General features: G+C 43.1%; 1 protein-coding gene across 9 annotated transcripts in view; it reads right to left on the reverse strand.

Annotated features, from left to right (window-relative positions):
* The window catches only part of znf423 (zinc finger protein 423), a 153,762-nt gene that overhangs the window by 73,529 nt on the left and 59,741 nt on the right, over positions 1–20,492 (reverse strand). For 4 of the 9 annotated variants that reach the window (XM_065956429.1, XM_065956425.1, XM_065956424.1 and 1 more), the window contains 16 exons: positions 16,709–16,762; positions 13,424–13,601; positions 11,972–12,096; positions 11,630–11,717; positions 11,422–11,497; positions 10,888–11,168; positions 10,510–10,793; positions 9,547–9,927; positions 9,258–9,439; positions 8,109–8,648; positions 7,834–7,984; positions 7,005–7,559; positions 5,986–6,170; positions 5,035–5,459; positions 4,522–4,735; positions 2,670–2,754 (listed from right to left, as the gene is read on the reverse strand). In XM_065956429.1, the coding sequence (XP_065812501.1) occupies positions 2,670–2,754; positions 4,522–4,735; positions 5,035–5,459; positions 5,986–6,170; positions 7,005–7,559; positions 7,834–7,984; positions 8,109–8,648; positions 9,258–9,439; positions 9,547–9,927; positions 10,510–10,793; positions 10,888–11,168; positions 11,422–11,497; positions 11,630–11,717; positions 11,972–12,096; positions 13,424–13,601; positions 16,709–16,762 (3,804 nt within the window). The remainder of the gene's footprint in view (positions 1–2,669; positions 2,755–4,521; positions 4,736–5,034; positions 5,460–5,985; positions 6,171–7,004; positions 7,560–7,833; positions 7,985–8,108; positions 8,649–9,257; positions 9,440–9,546; positions 9,928–10,509; positions 10,794–10,887; positions 11,169–11,421; positions 11,498–11,629; positions 11,718–11,971; positions 12,097–13,423; positions 13,602–16,708; positions 16,763–20,492) is intronic. The other 5 variants (XM_065956430.1, XM_065956428.1, XM_020640474.3 and 2 more) reach the window with 3 other exon arrangements.

Below are 20,492 nucleotides of genomic sequence, written 5' to 3' on the forward strand. Positions count from 1 at the left end.
AGCAAGAGACAGAAGCAGAAGAGGATCTGTCAATGGGAGAAAAGAGAGACCGGCGGGACTCTCAGGGTGGAGGAACAGATCAAGGATGGTCGGATGATGAGAAAGAGGAGCGTCACAGGTAAACAAGGACAGAGTAGAGAGAATGAAGGGGAGTTGTGTCAGGAATGTTGGTGGAGAAGGAAGCAGACGACAGAGAAAAACAGGAGGTAAAAGATGGTAGAAACACACTTCCTGTGTGTGTTCTTTCATGTGTGCATGCCAGGGTGTTTGTCCATGTTGGTCCATCTTTGATAGTGTGTGGGAGACAAAGAGTGTGTGTGTGTGTGCGTGTGCGTGTGTGTGTGTGTGTGTGTGTGTGCACGTGGTCTGCAGGGGAGGCAGGAAAAGTTACTCTACCTGTACTTCTGTTCTAACTCTCTCATCTGACGCACACGCACGCACACACGCATAAACATTGGAGTACACCAGTGACTCTGGGATTGCCTGTCAGGTCTGGCACAGGGCAGAAGGTGGGGGGTGCAGAGCATTTGTGCCCCAGAACAACTCACAGGTCCACCTCGTTAATCTCCATGACGACAGAAATGCTAAGGCAGCAAATTAGCAAACAGAGAAAACTGTCACAGGGGAAGCTCATAAAAGAACAGACTCTGAACTATGGAGGCAGCTTCTAAACACAAGTATTTAGTTAATCACACACACACACACACACACACACACACACACACACACACACACACACACACACACACACACACACACACACACACACACACACACACACACACACACACACACACACACACACACACACACACACACACACACACACACACACACACACACACACACACACACACACACTAAGAAAAGATGCTCTCGACAACCCTTTTGTAGGTTCTCAGCACTAAAAAGAACATAGTGAGACTAAAATGTTGAAGCTTACCACACATGGTGGCTATGGCTCGCTTATTAAGTTTGATAGATTATAGCCTGGGAAGGCACAAAAAAGGCACATACTCATTATATTGCAATGTTTTTTGATTATGATAATTGACTGCATTGTTTCAGAAAAAATAACTGTGTTACTTTATGTCTGTGTGGGTTTTTCCTAATATACTTCATACAAAACTTATCTCAAATTAAATTCTTGTCTTGGGTATGTTTTCAAATGGCCGCTTTTCGAACCACAAATTGCCCATTACTGGTAAATGGACTTTAGCTTGTATATAGTCTTCTGACTACTGAAAGTGTTTATAAACTGCAGGTCACACCTACACATTCACACACTGTTGACAGAGGGTGTTATGTAAAGTGTCCATCAGTATTAGCTATCCCATTCATACACATTCACACACTGCTGACAAAGCAGGGGGAGCAACTTGGGTTTAAGTGTCTTGCCCAATGACACGTTGACATGTGACTGCAAGAGCCCCCGACCCACGGTTGAGAGCCGACCGACTTTACCACTGAACCACAGCTGCTCCATCTATCTGCTCTGTCTCAAGGTCTAATTCACAGAGCATATCGCACACTTGTGATCTAAACATGCCTATGAAGTTGTCCAGCGCAGTGATCTAATCTTTGCCACTCAATGTAAAAAGAAGCTATCTGCACCTACATTCTCTACAAAACTCATTCTGTTCACCCATAGATGACGAGTTATAAGGGGAGGGGACACTTTTTTCCAGTTAATTCTGATGCCAAACTCGAAAAATATTTCCCTGCACATTGAGTCTACGCTTGTAGTATGAAATGTGCTATATAAATAAACTTGACTTGTTTGAAGCTTCCTCCCTTGATGAAGCAAGATAGGGGAACACTTGCATCCCCTCTGTCCGCAACTGTCTCCAGAAAGGTGGAAGAAGTGTGCATGGTCCAGCCACTGTCAGCCATGAACTGATATAACCCCCATTGTATCAATAATAGTAATGTCAGTAATTTTTGTCACATTATTTTTAATTCACCTAACTATTCAGGTGGAATAGTTGTCCTGATTACTGGAAAGTTTGGTGTGATATCTTGTATAAATACTGTGGTGCAGTTACCACTTACTCTCAGCAGCAATATCATTATTTACACTCTAAATGCACAGGATGACTGTTTGGGTCTTTATACAGTTATTGCAATGAGGCTGATTTGCGTGGAAAGACGGGCAGTTTATTTCCCAAAATGTATGCATAATGGCTCATTTAAATACACACAAACAGCACCAGTGCACAGAGACGCTGTTTGCTCTGCAGCGCAGTTAGAGGAGCAGAAAACCCTTTGTGTGTTTGAGTCACTTGCACAGGTTTATCATGTGCAAATCCGTGCAACCCTTTTGTGAATCAGGCCCTCCATGTTTAAAGTTTGGATCTGTGAGTTCCACAGATTCCAGACATGTTTGCAACACAAAGAAGGGGCAGCTTTGGTACAAGTGTCAGACAAGACATCTGACAGATATTCAGTTCACCTCTCAGTCTCACACCTGTTTATGTGCGTCACAGTGTCTGAAAGGGTTTCATTGAATTGTGATTGGGAAAACAAAAAGTTGCCAGAGCAGTGTTGGTAAATTAAGAGACAAGACATTTACAGTCACAAAAGCGCAACATCAGTCACACACTCACACATTCATACACACACACACAACACAGTCAGTAGCGTAACGTGTGGAAAAGAGTATCACTCACCGATCATGTGATTAGCGACGTGAATCTGGATCTCTCTCTCCGTCTCAAACGTCATTTGGCATTTAATACACTGGTAGGTCTTTTTCTGTCAAATAAAGAAAAACGAAACACTTAAAACTATATCTTTCATGTTAGAAATAGCTGACCAAAAACACACAAAGAAAGACTTCTATAGATCACAAAGAATATTTTTTCTATGATGGAAATAATACCTTAGCAATTTACTCTCAAGCTCAAATGATGAAAAGGGGACTTAATTTCTTTTTCAGTGACAAGCCATTAAAAAAAGTAGTAAATAAGGAAGTTTTTTTTTTTTTTTACTGAAGTCTCAATATGCACAACATGTGAACCTTAAAATTCTCACACTAATCAAGCAAGAATGAAAAGGAGGAAGGGCTGTGCGCACACACACACACACACACACACACACACACACACACACTAGGACCTCTGCAGAGAATGAGAGAGAAGGACAGAAATTAATAAGGGAGGGAGTGAACAGGAAAAAAGATTAAGGGAAGAGGCAATGAAACAGAAACAGAAGGAAGGAGTGTGGAAGAAAAGAGGACAAAAAAAGAGAGAAAGACATAGAAAGAGCCAGAGAAACAAGGGAGAGAGACAGAGAAACAAAGAGAGAGAGAGAGAGAGAAGAGGAGGCTCTGCTTATCCATTCATGGCACACAGCGATCACTCATGCACAAACACATACAAAATACACAAAGGCCCCACTTCCACTATCTCTCCAGCCTGCTAGACTGAGTACACACACGCACACACACACATTCGCACAGAAATCCTACTTTGTCTGCTTTGTGCTGTTAGACTAAGCAGAAACAAAGGTGCAGGTAAGACAGAGAGTGTCCCTTGGAACTGCCTCCAACACACACTTTCTTACACACGCACACTCCGAACAGACAGACACACGCACTTGCCAGTACACACTCTCACACACATAGACAGACATGCCGCAAAGTCCCGGGGAGGCTGACTGTCAATATCAAGTAGAGCGAACAGCTCCCACAATGCCTCAGCACGCCCCAGCCGCAGGACCCAGTGGGGTTCAGCTGACACACACCGACATACACCCGAGCACGCTCGCAAGCTAAAAACACAGAGGCATCACACACACACACACACACACACACACACACACACACACACACACACACACACACACACACACACACACACACACACACACACACACACACACACACACACACACACACACACACACACACACACACACACACACACACACACACACACACACACACACACACACACACACACACACACACACACACACACACACACACACAGGATTTCTGGGTTTCATTAACTGCTAAAAATGTCTCTACCTGCTAAATGCAGTTTTTTCATATTAAGATGTATTGTATTACGTATTATGTATTACTTGTCCATATTTAGATAGTGTGAGGCTTCATTTCCCTTAACACAGCCTATTTTGTGATAATAACAGTAATAATATTGAAGATGCAAATCATATGATAGTTTTTAACTCCCTGTTTGTTGTATGCACTTGTTGGTCTTACCTGCCCACATGTTACTGGCCTATTCTTATTTACAGGCTATTCTAGATCGGCTCCTTTCATTATTATCTGACCTACATCAAGCAGAATAGAACAGGAACTTTGGTTCTAGGATCTTTACTGGCAGTCTGTTTCAAAGGTCAGGATTAGATAAAATCAAAATAAATACTGTTTTTTTTTCTAAACAGACTCAGGTTACCAAGATTCCTCCTCACCTTAGCCAAAACTGTTGCCAAAGCCAAATCAAACTCCAGAAAAGCATTTACTATCCAGTAATATCTCAGTCTATCTTATCTCACCTTAGGTGCAGGTGAAGCCTCAGCCTTCTTTCCTGATGCGCTGGTTTCAGGGCTGACCTCGGGGTGATCTGTCTGAACGTGGCTCTCCAAATCCTCCAGGCTTTCAAACTTCACCCCACACTCCGGACAACGCAGCCCGGCCAGGGCCTTCTCTCCCTGCGTATCCCCGGGCGTTGCAGCTCCTCCTTGGCTGGGGCTTTGGCCGTTTGTACCCCTGTTTTGATTGAGCATTTTATTTATTTTACCTTTTTTTTTTTCCATGTTCAAACACTTGTGCAATACAATTATTCTCTATCCAAAACCCTGTCCAAATAAATGCGGGTATGTTTTTCCATGTACAGCATGGAGAATAATCTGTAAGGAGGTGTGCTTTGTGGTGTTTGAGTTAAGGAGACATTATTAATATAAAAATGTTTGAAAATTATGTGTAACAAGCACAGAATTCCTTTTTTTTGTTGAAAAAAATCTCTGTCTGTCTGCATGGAGGCTCAATAATAAAAAACAGCTCCCTACCTGCTCATGCAGCCGGCACAGAGGCCATAAGGCAGGCCGTTGACATCCAGCTTCACTAGCTCCCCTTTGTTCTTGAACTCTTTTAGGCAGAAGGCGCATTTATACAGCTTATGCTGCTGAAGCTGCCCGTTAGGGGACGACGAAGCTGAGCCATTTCCCCCTGCTCCTCCTCCTCCAATTCCATTCCCTCCTACAGTTCCTGAAAGTCCAGAACCAGTGGAGAGCTTCTGCATGTGGAAGGTGCCGTGGATCTTCAGCTCAAGAGTGGAGGTGACCGTCTGCATGCAGACAACGCAGCGGAAGCCGGTGAGCGAGTTGCGGAGGTCAGGGTGCATCTGGCAGTGCTCTATAAACTCCTCCTCGCTCTGCAGCGGCATCTTACAGATTCGACAGGTTCCTGTGTCCAGGCTCTTACTGTGGGTCACCTGCAGACAGAGAGCACACAAAATGTATAAATACAATGAAACACAAAGTATAAAGTCATTAAATTACTCGCAAGTATTTATCAAAACAAAAAAATATTATCATAATCAATATGGTGATCTTAGTAATATTTTACTTAGTGCCACGCTCTCAGCCCAAAGCAGCAGTTGTTGCCTTGTTACTCTTTCATATAAAAATAAACATACAGATAAAATTGTTGTAATAACTGACTGCATTTCTTTGCACAATACTTTTTTCTGAATATGCAAACATTTGTTCATGTTGTATGGAGCAGCACAAATTGCCTCTCCAAGGACAATTTAACAATCAAAGCAGCTAGAGAAGTTTCAGGATCAAAAGACCGGTACACAGACAGAAAGCGACTAAAAGGTAAGACAAGTGAAAAACAACAACATGACGGCTGTGTTGTTATACCTGTGAGGGTACGCACTCACTTTGTTCCCTACACATAAAGCTCCTAATAAAAGGCTGAAATACACTCAGAAAAAAGAGTAAACGTAACAGTACCTTGTGTTCGGTTAGGGTGAGCAGAGAGGGGAAGCGCTCGCCACATATCGGACACATGTAGTGTTTGGCTGGGCCGCGGTGTGTCTGAGCGTGCTCACGAAGGCCACTCTCAGAGAAGAATGTTCTGGAGCACACGTTGCACTTGTGGTTCCCCTTGATGAAGTCGGCCTTCTTCTTTCGAGAACCTGGTGCATAAAGGTACTTTTTAAATCATCAGTGACACATCATTATGAGTACAGCACTACTTTATTTATTTAGGACTAAAGCCTGGCTCACACTGCAGGATAATCAGGCCGATTTGAGCTCCGATTCTTCCTTCCCGACAATCTCAGGGTCTCTCCCGACTCAAAGCTGCTCGGACCGATTCTCTGCTCAGATTATCTTGTAGTGTGAGCGGAACAAAGATCCAATCTTAACGTTTCCCCGATCTGCACGGCGATCATCGGGGACGCCCCGATTTATTTCAAACATGTTTGATATTTAGAATTTAAAATCTTAACAATTACATCATGAAAGGGTCCGGCAGAAGTTGTGACTACAATATAATCACGAGAGACAAGGGAGCACCGTAGTCATGGCAACCAGCGGCAGGACGCAACCCAGCATTTTTTTTTGTTTTTTTTACTTTTCTGTACAGATCATCAGTGCAGCACTTTTCTGAAACTTGTATCTGTATATCTATGATTGTAACAACTTTTCTATATCCTACAACAACTTCCACTTCCTTCTCTTTCACCAACTGTCATCCTTTTTTTCAAATGAAACTTTATTAACAATTGTCAACGCTCCGTCCCGATTTCGCTGTGTCCGACAATCGGGTCGTACATTGTGAGCACGTCAATCTCAAGGTCTGGTTGGGCGTCATAAACGATTCAGTCGTACAGTGTGAGCTGACATGACACCCCGACTTTTATACAATCAGGGAAAAATCACACAGTGTGAACCAGGCTTAAGCCTTTTTTTAATATGCAGTTACTAAACGGTAAAGCACATAGTTGTTGAATAAAAACAAATCTTACAGGCGTCATCATCTCCGGGTCGAATGTTGTGGTCACGCAGCCGGTGGTTCTGTAGCAGGGACTCCATGGTGTAGGCTGCACCACAGATATCACAGGCATACATGGGCTCTGAATTGTCCAGCTCTTCCTCACCTCCGCTCGCCTCATGGCTGTTGACTGTATCTCCCCCCTGACCGGCTCCTCCAACCCCTCCACTCTTCAACAACATGTTCTGCAGGTCAGCTTGTTCAGCAGCTGCCACTGTTGCTCTATCAATGCCTCCCGCACCTCCATTTCCACCACTTCCTCCTCCTCGCTTAGAGGACGTCGCCAGCCCATTGGGCGTCCCGTTCTGACTCCCGCTGCTCCCTGTACCACCTCCATTGCCAGTGATGTTGCCACCCTCGAAGATACAGTGCTTCTCCCTCAGGTGTCTCTCCAGCAGTGAGAGGGCATGGAAAGCTTTGCCGCAGAAGCGACATGTGAACTTCTTGCTGTGTGTGGTGATGTGGCATTGGAGCTCTACCTCGGTTCCAAACGTCTCTCCACAGAAGATGCACTTACGAGGCTTGAGCCCTGTTGGACAGACGTGAAATTTAGATGTGCAGATTCAAGCTCAGTTTAACCTACAAGATTGCTGTCACATTAACACTCAACCAATTAAGGTTTTTCTTATGCTAGTTCATGTTAGATATTTACGACTTGATTTCTAAGTGCTTTTTTTTGTTTATTTGCATGACATTATTTTCTACCGATCAATAAACATCATGATCATAAGCCCTTTTTTCAGATATTCAGGCCTGAATAATACTAAATTGGACACCATGATAATAGGAAAGGTGTACTGTACCTGTCCCGAGCCCCCCTGGGAGGCCTGACCTCTGTCCCAGGTGATTATGCTTAACATGGAGCTGAAGGTCCGCCTCCTTCCTGAAGTCCCAGGCACACGCTGTGCAGCGAAACAGCTTCTTCTCATTGCTATGTTTTACTGCCAAATGTACCTGAAAGTGATAAAGTAGAGGGAAATAAGAAAAGAAGGTTCATTCATGTGGTTATTTTATTACGATATTAAATTTACAAACCGTAACACAATTATTTTCAAAAGATGGAGGCTGTCTCATTTACCTGAATGGAGACCTTGGAGTCAAAGACCTCCTGGCAGAGCGTGCAGTGGTAAAGGACAAATGTGTGCATGTCCAGCAGGTGTTTCTGCAGGTCATCAACTGAGGAGAACTGCTTATCACAGCTCTCACACACATACTGGGTGGACGTGGTGGTGTAGTGCACTGTTAAGTGTTGAAGCAATGCCTCCTGGGATTCAAAGTCCTCTTTGTTGCACTGAGGACAGGATTGGCGCCTCAGCAGCATCTCCAGGTGGGACTTCAGGTGGGCCTGGAAACCCTCAAAGCTTGCAAACCGCAGGTCACACTGGTTGCAAGGGTAGTCCCCGTTGCTCCCCATGGAGGGTGTGGAGTCCCCTCCCAGTCTGTGGCGTTTCGGGGAGGAGATCTCTACATCCGAGGAGGCCGGGCTGAGGTCTGCGACCTTTGCCTGCCGCTTGTTGTTGGCCAGCGGGATGTTCTTGTGGTTCTCCTTTATATGCTTGGTGAGCTTGAGGAGTGAGCCGAAGATTGGAGAATTGGTGCAGTAAGGGCAGGAGTAAACCTGTGCACAGAAAATAATTTTTTACTTTTTTAAGAGTAACATTTGCAAATACTGTTTTGACTTCTTCTGTAGTTTAAGGAAAAGAAGCAAAGGACAGAGAAAGCACAGGTCAGGAACTAAAGTCGTTACTACATTACAATATATAATAAACTTAGGAGTAATATACATATAATAAAATATTTGGAGACTGAAACCTAAAACCATGTCATTTTCAAAATAAACAAAAGTTAGAAACAAAAGAAATGGATGGACAGTTGTTCATATTGATAAATTTGTTGCACAGCCAATGTGACCATGAACTGAGAAACTCCAGGCCAGCAAAACGGCAGAACCTAAAGAGTCATTAACAGCAGACTCAGCTCATAAAGTTAATCACATGGCAAAATGAACCGAGATCCTTCATTTGAATTTAGCAATATGCTCCATTTAACACTACACGGAGTCCAAGAATCTACCCAATTAAACAGGAATCAGCCCTCTGCTCATCAGGACAGCCTCTGATTAACAGCGCCTTTCAAATGCAGACCCTGAAAGGTTGGGCCTCAGAAAGCAGTCAAGATAAAGAGTTTGTTATGGAAATGAAATTGTTGGCATATTCTTGATTCTCACCTCCATGAAAGATTGAGATGCAGACTGCAGTACAGGAGACTCCAGTTTGGCCACGGCTCCTCCGGACGAAGCTCCGCCCCCTGTGGCTGAGTTGCAGTGCGTCTGCTGAATATGTTCGGTCAATGAAGTCTCCGTCAAGAACCCCATAGAGCACTGGTTGCAGAAGAAGGCATGGTTTCCCTCTAAGATTGAGAAATACAGTTACATTGTTAGATTTCTTAGAATATGATAATTGAAACTATTGCTATTTTCAATTGATCAGAACGAGTAACTTTCTTCCACAACAGACCTAATGTTGTGGATCCTGCCACAATCCCACCAGGTAGGCAGTGCGACACTCTGATGTGTTCTTGAAGAGAGTTGATGTCACCAAACATGTCTGGGCAGTAGTTACAGTGAAACGCTGTGACATTAGTAAACTGCAACAGGGGAAAAGTCGCTGCCGCCGTTCCAACACTTCCTCCACTGCCGCGGTGAGCTTTGCGCACATGTTCGTTGAGGTTGTAAAGGGTTGGCAGTGTTTCCAAGCACAGGTGACATGTGTGACTCTGCTGCGGCTTATCTGCATGGATGGTCTTCAAATGGATCTCCAACACGGCCAGGCTGTGGAAGTCTCTCTTCGAGCAGTAGGGGCAGGAGTAGGTCACTTTACCCCAGTTCACCCCTCCCACTGTAGAGACAAACAGATAAACGTCCACATTCAAACTTTAAAGGCTTTATATGGGATTTTTTGATCCAGCAGATGTCGCCCTTGAGCACCAGCATGAAACCAAAACAACTTGTGCTGCATTGTTGTGTTAGCATGCTAATGCTAGCGATCTTTATTATGCTCGTATCTTCACACTGCATGTAAATTTACCTGAAATGAGTGTGATCTAGAAACACAGTTAAGCAGTGAGTACAGTATGTTATTCTTCTTTTCTCTAGTCCCTCAATTAAACAACTTTTATACACGAGGGGAGGAGTCAGCTGGCCGTCCGGGCGATGTAAACAAAGTGAAGATAGGACTCTGAAAACTCTGAAAACATCACAGACAGTGGGACTCGGGTGTTACACCCATTGTAGACAGTCATGACTCACAGAGTTATTTTCAGAGGATATACTTCATTTCTATTACGTTTAAGTGTGAAAAATCACATATCAAGCCTTTAAAGGTAGTTTATACTTTTAAGCCAAGTGTTGGCTTTGAAATCAAGATATGTAACTGGACTGGCAAATCTGAATTTGTGTAACTACTGTAGGCCTACCATACCTCCACCTTGATGAACTAGGCTAATCCCGATGTCGTCCACGGACTCGGTGCCTCTTCTGCGACCTCGTTCACTGCCATGGACGGGCTTAAGGGTAGAGTCTGGCGTGGAGCCTCTCTCCAGGCTGGCACTAGAATCTGGAGTCGCGGAGCTCATTGAGGCCACACTGCCGAGCGCAGGATCAGGACTAGCAGCGCTGTGAATGGACGAGTCAGGCTGGCGATGGCTGTCAAGGTGGCAGTAAACGTCCTCTACAGAAGGGAACTGTTCTGAGCACACAGGACATCTGTGGATACAGACAAAGATAGTTTCAAATCAAGCACAGCATTTTAATATAATCAGCTGTTTTTAAAACTTCAAAAAGCAAAGCTCTGCAGTACTTGTGCTTGCGGTTAGCATGCTGTGTTTCAATATGCGTGAGGAGAGAAGGCTCATCGAGAAAGATCTCAGGACAATGGATGCATTGCAAGTCGGCTCGGTCAGACAGCTGGGGGTGTCTGGTCAGGACGTGTTTCTCCAGCTCATCTGTAAGGCTGAATGTCTCCTCACAGTAATCACACATATACAGGTCGTGCTCCAGGTCACCATCTCCTCCTGCTCCCTTCTTCCCACCATCTCTCTCACTCCTCAGGGCGAGGTGCTCTCGATTCTTGCGGTGAGCCTGAAACAGTCAAAAAGCAGTTCAGATTTAGAGCTGCTTGTGTTGTGAAATACTGAGGCAACCATTTTCAGGATGACAACCATTGAAGGCCTCCTGCTACTTTTCCCTTTGACTTGTGTACTTATTAGAAGAAGAAAATGTATTAATTGTGTCTCCTTCTCATGCTGATTATTAATTTAGTTGTTTTTTTTGTTTGTAAAGAAAGAAATAATAAGCACATTCTTCATAGTATCAAAAACAGGGTAACTTTTACCTGCATGTGGCTCTGCAGTGACGAGGTGGAGGAGAAGCCACGCTTACAAACGCTGCACTTAAACGGTTTGCTGGAGCTGGATGTTTCAATTAGAAAAATCAAATTCAAACTGGTGATTCACAAGCAGTTTCGGAGTTCTTGATTTACAATGCATCTTATTTTAATCAACATAAAGTTTGTATTTGATGACAGAATCAGACGCTCATACCTGTGTGTCTTCAAGTGGATCTTCAGGTGGTCAGAGCGAGAGAAGGCAGCTTCACACTCCTGACAACTATACTTCTTATCTCCTGAATCAGATTTATGAAAGATCATTTTAAAAACAAACTATAGATCTCAAAACTCTGACAGCTCGAACACAGGTGTGGACTGAACTTGGTGCCACTATTGAGAAGAAAAACTCCTGATTCCATTCTGGTTCTGCAATTCTCATAAATTCATTATTGAACAGCCAAAACAAACACAAGTTCATTAAATGAGTCTACAAGCATTATATCATAGTATGAAAATGCATAGTTAGCACGCCTTAAAGCCTGATATAAATATCTACCTGTGTGGAGTTTGACATGGCGGTCTCTGCTCCTCTTGTGTTTGAACAGGCGGCTGCAGAAGGTACACTTGAAAGGCAGCTTGTCGCTGTGGATCTGCTCGTGGCGCTTCAGGTAACTCAGACGGCTGTGGAGGATCAAGAGGAGTAAGATGAACAATCAAGATAAAAACAGTCAAGATGAAAAGATCATCTTTCATTTCATTGGCACTGAAGTATTTTACAAAAGAGACAAATAAACTAAAAATGACATCATAGCTGTCAAAAAAATTTAAGTAGCATGTACACACTAATAATATAATGTGATATGGTTTATGATAAAATCAACTAGAATGTTCTTTAATGGATGACTGTGATGATGGTGACTGTTGGTTTCTGTTGCTTTGGCATGTTAATTCCTGTTGACAGAAACATGTTCACCGTAAAGCTACAAAAACAAACAAGACCATTAGCACAAAGATTGACTTCATACTGTCGATTTTTTATTTTTTATGGTCCCATATTATGCTTTTTCTGGTTTTATATGCTCTTTAGCATGCTCTTTATATGTGTCCTGTGCATGTTCAGGCACATCTATGTGCAAAAATTCAAAGTCTGTGGAAACGCGGCTTCTCCTATGTCCTCCTGTTAGCTGTAGCATTAGCTGCATGTAACGCTCAGTTCTATCCCCCCTCTATAAAAATGTGTCAGTCCAACGTCATTGTCGTGTGGGCTCAACAGAGTGTAGCTGACGGACTCAGAGTGCAGAGGGAGCAAGGAGGAGCAGTTCATGAAAACAGACACTTTTTTCAAACTTTAGCCATTGTGAACGTACAAAAGTAGGTACATAGATTAAATATACAAACCCCAAAAAGGACAGAATATGGGCTCTTTAAGCCTGAAACGGTTGCTGCAGAAACAGCCTTCTTTTTTTTTTTTTTTTTTTACATTTTTCACTGCAAAGGTTCATGATAAGTGATGCATTTGACTGTTTTTTTAAGCACTACTTTCATATGTAAAGAACAAAACAGCTAACAGGCACAGACTTGTCCTCAAAGGTTGCCTACATCAACACCCACCCAATGTTCCTCACAGAACTTTAGGTTTCTGAGGTGAGCTGAAATTAAACTGAAATATAACAAAATAAATCCATTCAGTGTCATGACAGGGAGACAGATAAGAGGACATCCGGGGAAAAGATGGAAATAGAGAACTATGATGATGACTTTATGGTGTATGTGACAGCTGTTCTTAAAATGGGTCTCGAGTTAGTCCCTGGAGAGCTAAGTGAGAAATGTATTCACCTCATTCTTTTCACTGTTTGCCTGAGTGGTCTATGTTACCATGGTAATATGGAAAATACTGTTTATTCATGTACACATTGATATTCATGAGTATGAAGATGCAACTAAACAGCCAAATATGACACTAGTGTTGATGTCTCTAACACACCATGTGTCATGTGAGCTTTTATACCTGAAGGACTTGTCACAGAACTGGCAGGGGTACGGCAGACCGGCGCCTCCTTCCTCCTCCCCGCCGGTGGCCATGCCGAGGTCACAGCATCCGTCTGGCATCTGCGAGGGCGATGCCACATCTTTACTGGAGGGCGAGGAAGGCACCCAGGACAGCCCCGCTGCGTCATCATCTCCATCTGACAGAGAGACACAGAAACAGACATTTTTAAAAATGCATTGATCCAGCTGTAAGCAAGAAACACACATAAACATTGTGCACACAGCTGCAGGATTTATAAAAAAAAAAGAAGAGACAGGCATGCACAGACAGAAAAAAAGTGGGGGTAAGACAGGGAGCATTAGAATGATTATGAAGAAGTTACATCTTTCTTGGAAGGTAGGAGGCGGGAGAGCCACCCTGTGGGAGTTCAAATGAGAAAAAGAGGATATAAACAAAAAAATAAACACATTTATCCTGGCTACACACACACACACACACACACAAACGGATGGAAAATGAGGATGGCAGAGATAAAGAGAGAATGAATAGGAAGAGAGAGAGAGACACACTCCAGCAGCAGCAACATCTAAATAGAAAGCTCCAAGAACTATGTATCCCCGACGGAGCCCAGAAATAAGGACAGAGTGTATTTTCTCTCCCTTCATCCTCCCTCTGCAGCCATCCCTCGTTCCATCCCTCGCCTCACCTCCCCTCCCCTCCCATCCTTCCATCCGTCCCCAAGGACCATAGATCCGCCTCATCATATTTTCATTAGGGCCTTGGCAGATTGAAACGTCGGAAAAGCGATTAGGAGATGTGGAGAGCAGAGCGGAAAGATGGCGATATTCACTCCCTTTATCTGTCATACATAGGAGATTATGCATTGCTCCTTTCCTTTTTTTTTCCTGTCTCCCTCTTTTTTTTTCGCCCTCCTGTGCAGTCTGGCACAGAGGCGACAAAAAGGCTAAGACTCCTTTAATAATAGACACTTCAGAGTGGGTTCAAGGCGACAAAAGAGGGGCTGAATAATGCTTGATATTGTTCTGCTCCTCTTTGTGCGCTCTGTGAAGCACAGTAAGGCCATTTAGCATTTGCCTGAAAAATGTAAAGGCGGGAGAGAGAGAGAAAGAGATAGAGAGAGAGATAGAGGGAGGCTGTTTTCTTTGCTTTTATCTGATATCTATATCAACTGGGCCAGCAACAAATCGAAGAGAGAAAATAAGGAGAACTAAAGTGATATGACAGAGAGAGAGAGAGAGAAAAGTCTGACTTGATTTGTGCCAATATTTATCACAAAGCCAATACTCCATTACATGAACACAGACACATGTGCAGGGGGGAAGTTTCTCCTGATAATTTCAGAAACCTCTGCAAAGCACACTCTGTTTTACCTCAACAAACTCCTACCACAATCTTGACCGTCTGCTGTGTGTGTGTGTGTGTGTGTGTGTGTGTGTGTGTGTGTGTGTGTGTGTGTGTGTGTGTGTGTGTGTGTGTGTGTGTGTGTGTGTGTGTGTGGTCTATTGTGTACTGAGGCTTGCAGAGAGGGGGTGTAACAGATTCTTGTGATGAATCGATCGGTGAGAAAATGTAGGCACGGCGATGAGCAAATAGAACTCTGCAGGGGTGTGTGGGTTAAAAAAAAAAATGTAAAAGCATTACTTATAAATTTGACTGGAAGCAAGAATGAAAATAATAATAAAAAAGGCTTAAGAAAATATATGAAATAGAGATATCAACATGAAGCCTAACAGCAAGGCAAGAGGGAGAGAGAAAGCAAGCGACTGAGAGAGAGACAGAGGGAGACAGGGAAAAAAATGAGAGCATGAAGAAGGGAAGGAAGGAGGATGAAGAAGTAAATTGCAGTATTGATATGTGGTGAAGGAGAAAAACAAACAGCATGTCATGCTAAGGCTCACAGTGATTAAAAACAAGAGCGCAGGACAAACATCGATCAGAAAAAAGGAATACTGGAGATGTTGAGAAGAGTTAACAGCAAGACAGAAAAAAGAATAACAGGAACAACAGGGATAGGGGGCATAATGAAAAAAACTGAAACATGTAGATACATTTATTAGCATTACTAAGACTGACATTCATTTCAGATTAATAGAGTTGCTTTTCTAAAATCGTAATTTATGTCTGAGATTTAGATTTCTCTGCTAAGTGGTCCTAAGACAACATTTTGCAAGTGTCTGAATTTTCTAAGAGAGTGTCCCTCTTTGCACTTCATGAAAACTGTATTCAAAGTCAAATTATACTTTGACATGTAATCCAACAAGAATGAGGATGTCCCTCGTTAGACCAATCAGAAACAAGACAACAAGTCACCTCATTACAATCCATTAAAATCCAGTTTGTATCATATAGGACGGTAGACGAGACAGAGAGAGGGAGGGGGACATTTCTGTGTTGGAGGCAGCAGAAATATTCACTACAATTCATGTGAATGATATGGTTTATCAACAAAAAAACATGGAAAGTGCCACTACATTGATCAATATTGTGACACTGACATGACGCTTTATAAACATTTAAATGTGCATCTCATCCAGATGATATAGTGCTGAAACCAATGAATTGCTTTGCAAACGTTTGATGTCAAAGATTTCTGATTTATTGGCTACAAATAAAAAAAAAAGACATTACACATCCTAAATGTTATAGTATTTATAATTGTTGGACTGAAGGCCTTTACTGAAGTCTTTACTTGATTGGATAATTAAAAAAAGATGTAATAAATATGTAAAAAAAAAATGTCTCCTGCTCACCACAAAAAAGTAAGACATTGAGCCAGCATGAACGGTGTCAGATCCTGACATTGTAAAAGATCAAATGACTAAAGGTCATCGATGCCTTAACTGCAGAGTGAAATATTTTGTAAAAATGGAGTTGGGCTTTAGAAGAGGAAGCTTTTTTTGGAGCTGGAAAGCCTGGGAGAAAAAGTAGCTTAGGATGTTTAAGACAGAGCTTTAAAGAGAACATGCAACTTTGTGACGACTTGTAATGGATTGTTTGACCACTGCAACTGTATTTCTGGAGTGAACCAATGAGGGATAGGCACTTTGTGTGCATGATACGTAAATAAACTACAATTAATCAATCAATCAGTAAAATGTGTTCATTCTATTTAGCCATCAGCTGTACAACAAAATCTTGAATTTAGCAGGACTGGTGTTAAAATGCTGCACATCTAGAAATTGCCAACCCAGTCATTCCCTGCTGCCCAACTTAACAGGGTCGACTTCTAAACTTCTAAACATAATTTCAACCATTTAAAACACATTCAACATACACTCTCACCATTTGCCTCTTTTTTTCGCCGGCACGAAGAAACACTCAACCCAAAATGGTGAGCTATAATTAAAGAAAAAAACACCACAAATCACTCTCAAAGACATGCTTGGATAAGAAAAGTACTTTGTCTAAGTGTTTCTTCACAGTGCTGGTGTGGACATATGTGGACCATTAAAAGACACACCAGTGTGAGTCAGTTACATTGTCAAGTTTGTGAGGTGGGGAAGTGGGAGGGAAAGACGACAAGAGAATGAACCAGAGGGGGATTCAGTCAGAGCAAGAGGGAGAAATCACTTTCTTTTTTTTTTTTGGGGGGGGGGGGGGGGGGCTGTTGAGAAAGAAGGGGAGGAGAGATTAGCGTCATTAAAGAGCCCTAATCCTCTGACTAGCGTGGCTGGCGCTAAAATGGAGGATCACACGGCTTTTTAACGGCGCCTTTGTCAGTCGGCCGCGAGGGGACCTGGCAAGACAAGGCCGAATGGCAAACTGGGAGAAACTGGAGGGTGGGGAGGGGGGGGCCGGAGAAAATTTCAATGAAAAGTTAAATTAGAGAAGCATCCTCGAGAGAAGATGAGGAGGATGGATGGTTTAGGGAGGGGGACTGGAGGGAAAGAAAGAGGGAGGAAAAAATAGGAGAAAGAAAGAGAAACAGGCAGGAGCAGGCAGCTGTTCATATCCCCATCTCCTCCTCCTTTCTCTTCTTCTCTGGTGAATGAAAACGAACGAGAGGAGCGGAGTGGAGGACCACAGGGCCCCAACAGCTCCGCTCCCGCTTTATCTCTCACTCTGCAGTCCTTTTTCCTTTCCCATCCATTCCCTCTATCCTTCATCCCTCCCTCTGTCCCCAGCAGTCCCTCTACTCTTCTGTCTTCATCTCTCTTCCACTACCTCCCTCCCTCGCTCCTTCCCTCCTTCCGTTGGCTTTCATGTTGTTACTCATTATAGTGCAGACATCTCTCCCTCCATCCCTCCGACAGCCTCTCCCCTACTGGTGTTGGCCTTCACCCCTGTGTCTCGGCCTGGACGGGACCGTGGGAGGGAGAGGGGGGGGGGGACGTTCCAGATGGACAGACTCTGAACTCCAGAGGAGAGGGAAGAGACGGCGCTTTAAAAGGGGAGACGAGAAAAGAGAGAAAGAGAGGAGAGAAGAGAACCCAGGGGTCTGTGATAAGAAATGGAAAAAGAAAAGAGGAGAACTAAACGGACCGCCTAAGTGTACCTGAAATGACAGACGCACACAAACACAGGCATGCAAACAACTAACGCACTCCCCGTGTGTCTCTCTAATAGGCGAGTCAGTGTGGCAACGTGTGGAGGACACAGCCTTGGTGAAACACTCTAATGAAGAGACACACACGCTGATCATTCTCTCTTTATGTTTCTGCCTCCCCTGTCCTCTTCCCCCCTATCCAAACTCTGTCACTTTGTCATGGCTGTCACACAGAGGGAGAATACATCAAAGCAGCAAAGTTTACAAAAAGAAACTTTACACGCTAAAATGTAATGAATATCAACTCTATCAGCCATCAGAAAGTATATTTGAAATATTGCCTTGTATGTCCAGGTTTCTGCTGGTTTTGGCCATGAAGTTGTAAACCCACAAACTGATATAATAAACGTCTTGGCTGGCTGACATGAAAACCAGCTCTCAAGAACATTAGTTCAATTAGTGTGCCGTGGATAACAGCATCTGCTAAATGCCCGAAATGGAAATATAATCCATGCAAGTCTCTAATTTCTATTGCTTTGATATCTAAATCAAAAGGATCTTAGCTAGTAGCAGCAAAAAGGTTTCTGCTCCCAGCTCTAAAACTGACTCCAAACACATGCAAAAGAATCAGAAATGAATAATACTCAAAGCCGTTTGGAAGGTTACACAATTAATTAACTATCAGAACCGATTTCAATAAAATGACTTACAGAGTAAAAAATGTATTACACCTTAAGGTAGTGTTAGGTTACTTTCAAAGACAATGATAAAGGTTTTAAAAATACTTTTTATACAAACTTTTATATTATTCTAATTGAGTATGAAATATCCTTTTCAAACAGGTCATGTAAAAGTGTAACAAACCTGTTACAGACCTTTGTACAGGTACAGGTTATCTCCAAGTATCATTAGCTCATTGGAACTTGTGTTATTCTATCAAGAAAACCTGCATTCAAACTCGTCCTCAGATGGATATGTTCACCTTGGGTTAAGCTGTTTACCTGCTCAAATTTGAATCCTTAAAATCAGCCCATTTATCCCTCTTTCTCCCTCTGACCATGCAACTCTCCTTTCCACCTTCCAGTTTGGCCATCGGCCCAGACGAGCACCTTTCCCAGTGAGACCCATGCTGACCTCTCATCCCTCTATCCCTCTCTTGCCTCATCCCTCCTTCCGCGGCTCCCTAGGCCCCCTTCGATGGCCCCAGGCTGCCCCACACACACACACACACACACACACACACACACACACACACACACACACACACACACACACACACACACACACACACACACACACACACACACACACACACACACACACACACACACACACACACACACACACACACACACACACACACACACACACACACACACACACACACACACACACACACACACACACACACACACACACACACACACACACACACACACACACACACACACACACACACCCCATAGGGGGTAGAAAAACAACTTCCACCCTTGGCTCACTCTGGGCAGCCCAGCACACTCACAATCTTATTTTCTTGATAACACACTGAAACATTAATTTACATAAACAGCACAATAACACAATTACAATAGAAATATAGGGTGTAGGAATATAAGAATAGGGTGTTCAAACATAACGTTCAACTGTTTTATGATATGAGTGAGGTTTCCAAAATCATATTAGAGACCACAATCCAAATATTGATCCTCTCCCGGGCTTTGAAACACAACTCCACCATGAGAACACTACATATGGTGCATGGGATAGCTTAACAAGATTATGCAAGAAAGATTCCTACCTAACTCTATGATTACCTTATGGGTTGGCATGGTCACTGATAAGCCTGGCACAACTTGGATAACTGCACAATAGGAAAGTCTATTTGAACGGTCACCCTCTTTGGTTGAAACTACCTGTTGTGTTGTCTGTTTGAGGCAGTCGAGGAGAATACATTAGCAAGAATTAAATTTCCTACTGTCTTCCTGATTTTTAATTTGGGCCTTCTGCCGCTCAAATGTTGTAACACAGCCACATACCACTAGCCAAGGCTGTAGCTCTGGTAAATGGCTGCTGTGAGACTGCATCAATGCTCTACTACAAAAATGTACACTAGCATGGTGTAAAATGGCATGTTGTAGCGTGTGGTGATTTGGCAGTATTTTGATCTAGAAAATGGAATCAAAGTTGTATGTTGGCAGGTTAAACAGGCATATAACCACTGTACCTAAGCGATGTGTAACCAAGCACATATTTAACCTGCAAGGAGGACCAGAGGCTGGTGGTGCTAACACACCTAATATTGGCCAAACTTAGCAAATGACATTGTTAACCTGCAGACGCTGTATTCATGTGTTTAGCATGCCCCAACCCCCTCCCCCCTTTAGCAGCAAGTTAAATGATCTTACCTTACACTTGTTGACTAGTCTGATTTTTGTGTATTCTTTTGCAAAATTTGCATGAAGTCGGCTTTAAAAACAGTTTCCTAGGAACATAACAACCTAGTAAACACTCACACTTTCATCTGTTACATGTATCCACATTTTAGAAGATGTTAAGAAGGTGCAGCAGTTCACACGACTG

The sequence above is a fragment of the Labrus bergylta genome, chromosome 7 (genome assembly GCF_963930695.1).
Source record: "Labrus bergylta chromosome 7, fLabBer1.1, whole genome shotgun sequence".
Classification (NCBI taxonomy): Eukaryota; Metazoa; Chordata; class Actinopteri; order Labriformes; family Labridae; genus Labrus; species Labrus bergylta.